This window comes from Panicum hallii, chromosome 4 (assembly GCF_002211085.1).
Source record: "Panicum hallii strain FIL2 chromosome 4, PHallii_v3.1, whole genome shotgun sequence".
Classification (NCBI taxonomy): domain Eukaryota; kingdom Viridiplantae; phylum Streptophyta; class Magnoliopsida; order Poales; family Poaceae; genus Panicum; species Panicum hallii.
In genome coordinates this window covers 48,133,418-48,146,313 of record NC_038045.1, presented here as the reverse complement: position 1 = coordinate 48,146,313, position 12,896 = coordinate 48,133,418, and the positions used below count along the sequence as shown (strand labels likewise).

General features: G+C 48.6%; 1 protein-coding gene across 2 annotated transcripts; it reads left to right on the top strand.

Moving 5' to 3' along the window:
• Positions 1-5,608: 5,608 nt before the first annotated feature.
• LOC112890114 lies at positions 5,609-7,409 on the top strand. 2 transcript variants are annotated; one of them, XM_025956970.1, is made up of 2 exons: positions 5,609-6,209; positions 7,170-7,409. In XM_025956970.1, the coding sequence occupies exons 1-2, from the start codon at positions 5,620-5,622 to the stop codon at positions 7,174-7,176; spliced, it is 597 nt and encodes a 198-aa protein (XP_025812755.1). In that variant the 5' UTR covers positions 5,609-5,619; the 3' UTR covers positions 7,177-7,409. The 2 variants fall into 2 exon arrangements, with proteins under 2 accessions (XP_025812755.1, XP_025812757.1); XM_025956972.1 differs by having other exon boundaries at positions 5,609-6,213.
• The last annotated feature ends 5,487 nt before the right edge of the window (positions 7,410-12,896 follow it).

The following is a 12,896-nucleotide window of genomic DNA, read 5'->3' as shown; positions in this document are numbered from 1 at the left end:
TTTCGTGGCCCATTCTTCACCTCGCCGGTGCTTTCTTCCCTCTGATAGGTGGAGCTGTTGTTGCAGAGGCTCACTGCACGGCAATGTCTGTGCAGGGGAGCAGCGATGGTGCTCTTTCACTTGTTATTTACTGCTCTCTCGGTCGCAACCTCTGGATCAAACACCAAACACCAAGGAACGTATTTTCTGTCTAGTATTACTGCTGCATCGATATACGTGAGAGAACGCACTTTATACTATGGAACGAGTAAGTTGGTTACGCCTAAGAACGGAAGGAGTAGATGGCATTGCACTGGGTCTCCTCCCTCACAAGGAGAGGACTTGCTGCAAGTCAACGTGCGGCCCAGATCGATGAGCTGCCGAGAGCTTCGTTCCACATCTAGCTCGCCGCTCTCCTTCGCCACGCCGTGCTCGCCGGTCCGCTAGCTGCTTCACGCCCTGCTGCAGATGGGCAACAAGGTCGAGCTATGGCGGCCGCAGCTGAGCTCTGCCGTCGTAGCACTGCGCTGACAGGTTTGCCTCGTCTCCCTATCTAACTACCTACAGTAGTGCTGGTTTTTGCTGTGTAAATAAAGCTTAGCCTCTGTTGTTCCCTTTTGTCTGCTTCGTTTTGGGATCAAATCTAGCTGACCTTTATTTCTTGGCCCCGAGCAACACAATCCCTAGCTAGCTGGAGTTCTTTGAGGCTTTCAGCAAGTCCTTCCAGAGAGGAACCAGAACCGCCCAAGCAGCTCGCCTGAAATGGGTCAAGAAGCATGGTGTTGCTGCAGATCTGACTGTAAGACTGTTTGCTTCAAAAAAGAAAGGTTACACTTCTAGACATAGTAATTAAGGGATTACCGGAGTGGCTTTAACAGTTCTGGCCCTTTTTTTTATTCTGTGAAGATTTAGTTTCTTTTTGAGGGGTTCTGAGAAGATGTAGTAGGGTCATAAAAAAAACGTCAGAAGAGCTAGCTGTTCAGTACAGATGGGACTTTGCTGGGCCGGTTCGCCCCAGGCGGGCTTTAGGCCCATCGGACTTTCCTGGGCTGAGCCCCCTTTTCTGAGACCAGGTTCAGCCCAGATGCGAGTCAGGTGGTCTCTTGTTCATGAGTTTTTTTAAAAAAAAAGGTTTAAAAAATTAAAATTCGAAAAAGGGGTGGCAGCCTGGAGAAATTTGAAAAATGGGTACCTCCCGCCCGTTGAGAGGGCGGGAGGCGTGGGGCCGGGGACATCCCGCCCAACCAGAGGGCGGGATGTTCCAAAAGTTTTTGCAGGCCCCTCCCGATGGCCCCTTCGCGAATAAGAAAGTTTCTTATTCGCGAAGAGGTCCCTGAGGCCGGGATCCCGCCCGGCCAGAGGGCGGGAGGCATCCCGCCCGGCCAGTAGGCGGGATGTTGACTGCTATTTTTTTAATTTTCTGTTGGAATTTATGATTTACAATCTATTTGAAATTCAGACTATTTTTAAATACAATAGTGATTCGCCGTACTCTTTTGTATACATATAAAATTTTAATTCAATTTTACGAAGAAGATTGCTCTATCTAAAACTCGTATGAAGATGGTTAAACGATAACGTTTTGCAACGTAGAATCCAAATATTAGGATAGTACGATAGATCAACCAATTAAAACGAAAATAGTATCATACAAAACAGTTTAAATATAAAAGGCCACCGAATCAATAGTATCTACCCCGCATGTCCCGGACCTCACGCTCTCTTGGTCCTCCCCCCTAGCCCTAGCCCATCGGCGTATGTGGTCCTCCGAGTACGTAAATGCATTTGGAGCACGGTGAGGACGAGGCAGAAGAGGTGCAGGCGTGAACGGGTCATCCTGGGACTGTGCACCTGGAGCGTCATACGTCTGGGATGGACCAATGATGTCAGGCTCGGCGCCGCCGCCCACCAGCTCGGACCAAGTGGCGGAGCCGCCCTCCCAGTCGTCCCAGTCCGGCACACCAAGTGGACCACCGTATGCAGGAGCTCCCGTCGACCATGCATGCTGAGCATAGCCCTGAGAGTACGGTGCAGCTGGCCTCGAACCTGACGGGAGAGACGTTCCTGGAGCATAGGCGCCAAACGTGTGAGGCTCCATTCTTGCAGGAGGAGGTCCCATTGCCGTCGAGTGCATGACTACAAAAAGAAACGAAATTAGTCGTGTAAACCAAAGGTGATCCAAATGGCAATTATGAAGAACTTACAGCTTGAACTAGCGGCGGTACCGTTGGACGCTGCATGCGGTGCTGCAGAGGTCGACGGGCCAGCTGTGTATACGTGGGCGGACGCATGAGATGAGCTGGAGGTCCCCACGTCGTCTCTGCCGCGACACGTCAGTGCACGTAACGCTCGCGTCAAGTGGTCTTGAATCTTACGGAAGCTGTCCTTGTACCGTGCCTCCAGTACACGCACTCCACGTTCAAGCAACGTGATCTGAGATGTAGCTTCGACCTTCGCGAAGTTGATCAGATCGATCTGCATACGTAATGGGATGCAGAGTAATATTGTTATCGATCTTTTAAAAAAAGATTTAGTAATTCAAGTTGCGAAAGACGTACCGCGCCACGCTGGTCCTGATCACGGTACGAGGGATACGTGTCCGAGATGGTTGGCTGGTGCTGATGCTCAGCGTCATGAATACGTGAAAGAGTGACGTACGGACGCGTGCGAAGGAGGTACCAGCGGAGGTATGCGGCGTATGACGCCTCCGTGTGTGGCTGCCCCTCGTCCCACACATCGTCACGTGCGTCAAGCCACCCTTCTACGTACTCCTGCATCTTGACGACACAGTTGACCTCGTTGGCATGGTATCCCCTGCGCGAATATCTGTTGCAAACATTCGTGGGGCTATCCTCGTCCCACATCCCATACATCTCGGGTGGATAAGGCTTCTCGCTGATTAGGGGACGTGCTATGGCGAATCGCTCGTACGACCATAGCTGTAGCAGAAGTGGGCAGTCTGTGATGACGGCGTTCCTCTCCGTCTTCAAACAGGCCTGGCAAAGGTCTCGGTACGTGGCTGCAAGCACTGCCGATCCCCAGCTCCACCCAGGTACCTGGCCCGGCTCCGCATCCGCAATCGCGCGCGCGTATTGCATGAGCACCTTGTCCACATAATTGCCGGTAGAGTTGCAGAAAAGAGTCCATCCGAACAACCACAACAGATATGCCTCCAGGTATCGCGACACCTCGTACTGCCCAGCCAGAGGGTGCAGATCCTGAGCCTGAAATATATTTGTTCAAAACTTAGAGGTAGTCACATATGATTCAATTAAATTAACTAAAAAATAATTGCACGTACGCTAAATTGTATTACCCAACTCTTGGCGGGGCCGGGCAAATCAGGTACGTTCACAACAAGTGGCGGGTTCGCTGGAACAAACTGCTCCTGCAGCTCCGCCCTCCAGAAAGGTGGCACGGCAACCGGGCCAACAGCTTCACCCGCAATAGGAAGCCCGAGCAGGTACGACACGTCCTGCAACGTGGGGGCCATCTCCCCGCACGGCAAGTGGAACGTGTGCGTCTCCGGACGCCACCTGTCCGCCAACGCTGCAAGTAGAGAGCGGTCCAGCTGCATCCGCTTCTTGGCGCCACCGTCTTGGCCATCGCCGGCCTGAAGCATACGTGCGAGTGGCAGCAAACCAGCCTCACGTAACCTGTATATTTTGCATTGTGGTTACAATTATCGTACACGCTATACATTAGTTTCGTAAAAAAATATAAAGTATCACCTGTCAAGCCAGCGGTCGTCCAGGTGCAACAACTCCTTTGCTACACGAGGGCGCAACTCGTGAAGCTCCTGCCCCTCCACCGCTGACAGGTACGACCTGTGCCGTTCGTCGATGTGCGCGTCAAGGAGCTCTGGTGTCTGCGCCATATCTGCATGAAAAATATAAGTACCGTAAGACATATTGCTACAAACAATTGAAAATACTAAAAACTATTTATAATAGAACTAACCTACCAAATATTTCTAAAAGCTATTCAAAATACTGAAAGCTATTCGAAATATAACTACCCTAAAAAATATTTCTAAAAACTACTGCAATTATAAAAACAATTCAAAATATAACTACCCTAAGAAATATATCTAAAAACAATTCAAAATACTAAAACCTATTTATAACAAAACTATCCTAAGAAATATTTCTAAAAGCTATTCAAAATACTGAAACCTATTCGAAATATAACTACCCTAAAAAATATTTCTAAAAACTACTGCAATTATAAAAACAATTCAAAATATAACTACCCTAAGAAATATATCTAAAAACAATTCAAAATACTAAAACCTATTTATAACAAAACTACCCTAAGAAATATTTCTAAAAGCTATTCAAAATACCGAAACCTATTCGAAATATAACTACCCTAAAAAATATATCTAAAAACTACTGCAATTATAAAAACTATTTAAAATATAACTACCCTAAGAAATATATCTACCAACTATTAAAATACTCAAAACTATTTAAAATACAACTATCCTAACAAATATTTCTAAAAACTATTGAAAATACTGAATTCTACGTATAACTACCCTAATAAATATTCGTAAAAATAATTAATAACTATACGATTATAATACCTCCAAACCGACATGTGGACAGGGCTTCGCCGCTTCCTCTCCTCTCCTCTCCTCCTTTTCTTTTTTCTGATTTTTGATGAATTTTATGAGAATTAGGGGGTAGGTGGGGGCTTAAATAGTGGGGGGGGGGGACATCCCGCCCGTTGGAAGGGCGGGTTGTCCCTCGCGGCGACCTCCCGCCCGTTGGGGGGCGGGATGCCCCTCGCCAGAACGTCACGCCCAACCAACGGGCGGGAGGCCCCTCGGAATCACGTCCCGCCCTCCCAACGGGCGGGAGGCCCCTGGGAGGACCCCCGCCCGTTGGAACGGCGGGATGTTGCCTGACTTTTCGCAAAGAGGCCCCTGCGAAGAGGTTTTGCTCCCCCCGCCGACCCCCCGCCCTTTAGATGGGCGGGATGCGTCCTCCCGCCCTTTCATTGGGCGGGATGTACCCATTTTTCGAAATTTTCCAAACCGGCACCCCTTTTTTGAATTTTAATTTCTTTTTAACCCTTTTTTTAAAAAATTCAATAATTCATATAATATATAATAAGTATGTTTCTATTTAATACCGATATAATATTAAGCAGACCGTAATATGCACCTGACACTTTCACAGTTTCGCCCTCCCAAATTTGGTTGATTTGTCCCGATGCTCGACGCGTATGCTTGTGTTTAGTTTTGCATCAGATCATCCCTCTGGAAAGGAGGAGCAGCAAGCGAAGCTTCCGTCGAAATTCATCGGTTGATCAGGCAACCAGTTTTTTTCAGTGCTAAATTGTTCAACCTTAATAATACATCGTCACTCAAAAAATACCATATTGCCCTTCGCCGTCCGCTCCCCCACACCGTCGATCCATCGTCGCACGCGCAGGCGCAGCGCCTACACCAGGTAGGCCTACCCGCCACGACACTCCCTGATGATTCCTTCCTTCCACACCAACTCAGACCGGGTCCTCCGCCGCTGCGCCACACACCCCCGCAACTGATTATATATTCTCTCCTCTCCTGCCCTCCTGCCCAGTCTCCCAAGCAAAAGCAAGCCAAGCATTTGTTAAAGACCCCCGACCACCATGGTGAGCGCTTACGCTGCCTCATTCACCGACCTGTTTTTGGCGGTCACTGCCCTCGAGCTCTTCTCCTTCCTGGACACCCAGACGGGTGCGGGTGCAGCGACACCCGCCCTGCTCGACGGCACGGCCGAGGTCTGGTTGCCGGCGGCGGCGGCCCTCACCCTCATCGTCGCCACCGTCGCGTTCATGTACCATCACCTGAGTCGCGCCGCCGTCCCCGTGGCTGGCGCGGCCAGCCGGCGGCTCTCGGGGCTTGTCATCCCCGTACTATGCGCGTCGGCTGGCACTCTCGATTACGTCTTGTTCCTGCAGGCGGCCGGCGGTGCGGATGGCGGCGCGCAAGCTCGCGCGCTCGGCCTGGCCGCTCTCCGCGCGTTACCCGCTGCGGCGACGGCGGCGTTCTTCCTGGGGATGATGCTCATCGTCGTCATCGCACACGTCCGCGCCGGCGGCGAAGGAGGCGGTGGCGCCGGCGCCGGAGTCCGGCCGGTCCAGGGGCCCGTGCGCGTCCTCACCAACATGGCGTTCGGAGCGGCGGCGGCGCTGGTCTTCCTGATGGCCATGGCAGCCATCCACGGCGCCAAGTATATATAAGTGAGTTTTGCCCCAAACTCCGCCGCCCAGCCTTGCCTGCTCGGCCGCACCCGGTGACGACGCTAGTCCGGCCGCATCCCCACCTACCTTTCCACCACCGGTATCCCGCAGCTAGCTTGACGTCTCGCTGCCCTATCTCCCTTAACCCCTCTGACCAGCACGCCTCAGCCCCGACCCCGCTTTCAGTCCGGCCCCAGCTTCCTCGAGGTTTCGCGGGCGCGCCCCGCCCCGCCCGCCCGCCGCTACGTGACACCGGGCCAACCACGCTCCTGGCTTCTGTAACCGTGTGTCACGGCTCACCGTCGTGGGCCGGACACCGTGCGTGGGAGATGAATTCCGCCATCTGGAACCCCCTACACCTTCGACGCCTCGACGGCGATTCGCTTCCTGACCTCGTCGCCGCGAGCTGCTGGAGGTGACTGGTGGCAGCGTTGCTGGTGCGAGCTCGTCGAGTAGGCGGTGCCACTGTGAGTGACTGGCTAGTGCTGTCTCCTCTCTCCTGTGCTTGCCCACGCGGTCAGGTGCTCTCATCGTCGTCCATGGTTAGCTGAGCATCGCATTTCTCGCCGTGTACGCGGACGAGCGCGACGCCCATCTCTGATCGATTGGGTTGACGGCTCGGTCTTCTTCAGCAGCGGCACAAACGCCGTCATGCACGCCGACTAGGATTTCCTTGCCCCAGAGGCCGGGTCCGATCCCCACTCCCCTGGCTATGTTGATCTTGTTCCTGATGACGTGGTTCCTGCCTTCCTGGGAGGAATCAACCTTCCATTGGAAGCACAAGGCCACATGCCACTTGCTGGCGTTACCTGGCTGCTGCATGGTGCTTCCTCGAGTTCAACCTTTTCGTTTCCCTTTGAATCGTCTTTACAGTAGATGGATTTCCCTTTTTGCAATTTTCAGTTAGTTTGGTGATTACATGCAGATGGTAAGATGTGCATTCTTGTGTAATGCAGGTACTAAAAGCAAAGCTGGAAGAAGAGGCGTCGTGTGGGGATATCCAGAGATTTACGTCTACATCTCCATAATGGATTGTGTTCTGTGTTCTGTGCAGTGATATTCAGATCGATCTTGTACTGAATAAGGTTGTGGTGGTTACTTGTGACTTTGGGAGTCGAGTCATCATCGATGATCCTTTGAGCTTGTGTGACTATTATGACCGAAACTTGTGTATGCATTTGTCACCATTTCATACTGTCAAATATGGGGATGTGTGGTTGAGTCTGATGCATGCGTCTTCTGTCTGCTGCATGTACCTGATGATAGCTGATTTTACTAATCTGAGATGCTTGTATCTGAGATGCTTGTATTGGTGCACATGGTATGGGCAAGTGCATGTTTAGGGTTTTGCCCTGCTGGAATGGACCCATTTCTTTCCATTTACAGGTTGAGACTTGGCAGCGTAACTTAGAGTATCATGTGGGAGGTGCTGATGCAGGTTATGGCTATCTACAGTTGCCGACTTCATCAGCTTCCCTTGAGTCTGTTGACTGTTCAGGCCGTGAGAGTTAGTGCACATCCTCTTTGCTCAAAAATCTTTTTTTGAAGAGTGCTGATAATTTCTCTGATTGTTTACTTTTGGTTCAATGATTATGTGGGCAGTGCACGTAACAAATCAAGGTCTAAGCATTCTATCAGCTCTATCTTAGCTTGATCGTATCACAGCCCATAGATAAGATATGATTCTGTAAGTTTTGCCTCTAGACCTATCAAAAGTAGGACCATGATTGATCACCTAGGCGTCTTTTCAGACTTGTTAATAATGGGTTAACTTGAGTTGTGAGTGTGGCAATATTTAGCTGCGAACCAAATACACCCCAATCGTCATGTTTGCTGTAACCTTTGTGTAGCTCCATTGCAATCTGGCTGTGGGAAGTTCTTGTTGATCATGTTATGTTCTGATATTTGTGATGGCCATGGCTTTGCATAGTTCTATATGATCCTCTATTTATTTTGCCGGTATTGGTATTATCTAGATAAAATTGTTGTGTTCATGTGAATTTTCTTTTCCTTTTTTAGTTTGTGAGACTTTGATTGCTGTTAACGTAATTAAATCTCTAAGAGCAACTCCAGCAGACCCTCTAAATACACTACCGGATTCAGGGGCTTTGCCGAGTGTCCCAGACACTCGGCAAAGCCCCGATTACACTCGGCAAACCCTTTGCCGAGTGTAACACTCGGCAAAGAGCACTCGGCAAAGATTTCATCGGCAAAGACGTCTTTGCCGAGTGCCTTTTGTCGGGCACTCGGCAAAGGCTTTGCCGAGTGCTAAAAAACACTCAGCAAAGAGAAGCACTCGGCAAAATGTAAATCGGTGCCGAGTGCTAAAAAACACTCGGCAAAGAGAAGCACTCGGCAAAATGTAAATCGGAAAAAATCCAAAAACTGAAATAGGAAAAAATAAATTTTATTAGGGGAGGCATGCACAGCCAGCTAATGACCTATCTAATGGGTTGCACATTTTTTTCAGCAATTTTTGATAAGTTGTCGATGATAGGATTCGAACTCACGACCTCCTACACACAAACAACTCCCTCTACCACTGCACCATTGAACCACATGTGTCAACATTACGTTTTTATTCTCCACATATTATAATTGACCGAGTGTAAATTGTTTGTTTGAGATAGTAACTAAATTCAAATGAAAAAGTTGTTAACTACAAAGTGGCATAACTTTTCGAGATATACAACTTTTATTTTGGTAGTTTCTTCATCCGAGATCGTTTACAAAATTTGAATTTCAAATTTGAAAACTTCAAACGTATTTTAATATGACACAATGATTTCAAATTAAAAATTTGTCAACTACAAACTTTCATAACTTTTTGAGATATATAACTTTAATTTTGATGGTTTTTCCATTCGAGGTCATTTGTAAAATTCGAATTTTAAATTTTCTATATTCAGATGTAGTTTTTGTTGATAAGATGACTTCAAATTAAAATGTTGCCAACTGTAAAATCTTATAACTTCTCAAGATCTACAAAGTTTATTTTGGTTGTTTTATCATTTCTTCATCTGACATGATAATTCTAATATTGTTCACAAATCTTATATATCTCTCTTATAGTTTCATAAACTACGAGAGAGAGATATATATTGTGAACAAATGTACATTTATTTTGTCAAATGAAGAAATGTCCAAAATAAAAATTGTGCATCTTGATGAGTTATACAACTTTGTAGTTGAAAATATTTTTATTTAAATTAATTTACTACTTCAAAATATGATTTAAAAATTATCTTTGCCGAGTGTCTAAACAAGGCACTCGGCAAAGATCTTCTTTGCCGAGTGTCATAAAAAAGGTTCTTTGCCGAGTGTCTTAAAAAAGGCACTCGGCAAAGACCGGCACTCGGCAAAGAAGCTCTTTGCCGAGTGCCCGAAAAAAAACACTCGGCAAAATATTTGATACTCGGCAAAGATCTTTTTTCCGGTAGTGATAAGCCTCTATCTCAAGTTTAGAGGGTTAAACAAAAAAGATGCACCCCTAAAAAATAGAGGCAGGCAGCCTCATTTAGCATTTGGAGGGTCTGATCTAGGACTATTACTGGAGTTGTTCGTATTTCATTTTTTTTCTTCCAAGCCGACGCTCTTCTTGTAAAAGAAAGCACTCACTGAATTACTTACTGAATCTCGTCTTTCTCTCGACGCCGAGAATTTTGGACGTGTCCGGGTCGATCAGAGGTTCAGCTTGCTTCTCCCCCACCGAAAGAACGTTCTTGTTTTCACTACTCACCTTGCCCTTTTGCCCTTTCCGGACCGCTACCTGGGTTTCCAGTCGTTTCGGCTACTGCCAAACGAGATCCCCCTTGATCTTTGCCGGATGTGCTTGACGCTTAAAAGGAGTCTTCCTACCATACCAGCATGCAATAGATTCGATTCCGCCCGAAGAGATTCACAGGGTGGAGGAAGCGGGTACTTCGTCGGAAAAAGTAAAGGATGGCTCCCCTCCATCGAAGAAGGGGGGAGATTCCGTGGGTGAAGATGGGGGTGACCCCACTCCCTTTGAACCCTCCGAAATTCCAGATGCATGCAGGTAGCTTTGATCGCATCTATCTGTAAAAAAGGAGTAGGGCACCTGATATGAGATACATACTGGAGTCAAGGATTGGGACCACTAGTGAGAAGGCAAAGAAATCGTTTTTATGTATTGCTCTAAGAATATTCGATGCCTGCCGAAAATTCTCTTTTTATTTATTTTTCATTTTTTCATGTATAAGTAGCGGCCAACGCATAAGCATATTCCTTCAACTCTATCTTGATCATTTCACGCGTGGAATAAGGCATGATTATGTAGGTTGCCGCCAAACTTGACTATAGTAAAACCATGATTGACCACTGCTACGAGGGCTCAAGAATTTTCTTTGCACGCCCCAAAACACTCAGAATTTTGCATCGATCGGTCGTCCGAGTGAGCGCCCTTTGCTGTTTCACACGCGCCGTCCGACCGGAATCTCATTCTCACCTGTCAAGGACGCCACTCCACTGCATTGGCTGGGCAGTCGGAGTCGGTGAGATCGTTCGTTGGTGACGAAGCGCCTCGACCAGGTGCATTTTTCTGCCTACCAAATCAACGGTCGCGAGCAAAACCCCACAGCGAGAGCGAGCATCGCGCAACCTGAAAACGAAGCCACACGAGTGGCGGCGACAAGACATGCGCCCGCCGTAGTTAACGTGCCGCGAGGATCGGAGGTCCCCATCCCAAATTGCAAGCCACGAGCCCCTTTCTCCCCAGGAGAAATATTTGAAAAAGTTTACAACGCGGAATCTGCAGGCACTCGCAAGTCGCAAACTGGTTTAGGAGAGGGGCGTGTACAGTGGAGTGACATCAGCTGTTTCGAGAGGTGCCACGTAGGATTTTTTTTTAATATGGTGGGGAGAGAAACAGGATATATATATATATATATATAGTAATTAAGAATTTAACATAGGGTCCGAGAGCATGAGGAAAAACTGTAATACCCGCTCTGTTCCAAATTTTATTTTAACTTTTCCAGCTATATATTTAGAAAAGTTAAAATGACGATGGATGGAGCAGACGATAAATTTTCCATTGCAGAGGTGGAGCGTCTTTTATTTATTACCACATTTATTGCCACATGTCAATCAACAATTAGATGTGATTTAGACTACTTGTACACAACTCATACGATACCCTAGATATCGTACTATCTATAAATGATATGAAAAAAGCACTAGACCAGGAATCTATACCGTACATCCCACCATACGGAGGAGATGTGGAAAACCACTCCAACCAAAAGGAGAGTGCACGGTCGACAAGTTCATGACGACAAGTTCATGACGTACGACCCGTTGGATTCTTTCTGCTTCATTGGTGGTGGTGGTAGGGCTGGGCAGTATATAATATATAGTACTGCTCCCTACTCACTTGCTTTAATTTGCCGTAATAATTTCTTCTAGGACGTTACTAGCGTCCGGACGTCCGATCCATCGGACGCTTCATTGCAACATTAAAAATACACGCTAAGAATACACGCTTACAATATAAAAAACATATTCTCACCGCAACATTATAGCTCTGTTTCCTACAACATCCATTCAAATTCATGCAACATCAAAATAAAGCTACTGCAATATTAATGCAACATTAAATTCATGCAGGTGCAATATGCTACTGCAACATCAGAAAAGCTACCTCATAGAATCAAACCGTGAGGACATCCCCATACCAACATGAATCTTGACCTCAACATTTCGAATCAACCCTTGCACCATTTAAAAAAAAAAATCTGCTGCAACACCATGGGGGCCTCACCGCCCCTCGATCTCCCGCTGCCGGCCCCGAGCTCGCTGCCGGCCTCGTGCACCACCGCCCAGAGCTCGTGCAGAAGCCCTCGCGCGCCGCCGCCCGCGCAGAGCTCGCTGCCGGCCTCGTGCGCCGCATGGGGGACTCGCCACATCGCTGACCGGGGCATCCCGAGACGGTGCAGGGAGGAGGAGAGCCGCGCATGTCGAGCGTGTATGCGTGAGGGTGCTCCCTTCTCTTCCACCCTGCTCGAGCCGTCGCCGCCCTTCTCGCCAGAGCGGCTCGCCATCGGAGGGGAGCGCGAGCGCCGCACGGCTGGTGAGGAGCAGGAGTGCCGCGCGGTCGCGCCGCGCGCTGGTCGCGCCGCGCGCTGGGCGCGCCCTTGCTTCTCCGCATTGCGATGGGATCACCGGTGGCCTCCACCGCCGCCCTTCTCGCCAGCCGAGGCCGTCCCATCGGTGGAGCGCGTGGGGAGCAAGTGCGGGGGCAAGCGGGGCGCTGGAAAAGAAGGCAGCGTGCTCTGGAAGGATGACGAGGAGGGGATGGCCGGGAGCAGCAAGAGAGAGACGAGCGGTCAAAATAATTGCTTAGCGGGTGGCTTTTAGGATGTGGAGAAGAAGGTGCCACGCGCTCTTCCGGAGCCATCGAGATGTCCGATATTTTCACCGAGTCCAGACGCCCGTGTCTTAGCACTACCGTTTATCATGTCATGTCCGTGTTGATCTAGCTAAAACAAACTAGAGTACTCAACAAACTACTTGTAGCGTTGGTGACGGCTGGTGTCTACTCTTTGGGGTGCTTCGCCGTTTCCATCGGCGGTGTTGTGTGTGTTGTTTTGTTCCGTAACTTTTGCTTCTTTTTGCTTATCACTATACGCCACGCAGAACTCGTACGAATGGTTTCGGAAAAA

Coding starts and splice junctions, on each gene's coding strand:
- LOC112890114 (XM_025956970.1), top strand. CDS start 5,620: ATGGTGAGCGCTTACGCTGCCTCATTCACCGACCTGTTTTTGGCGGTC.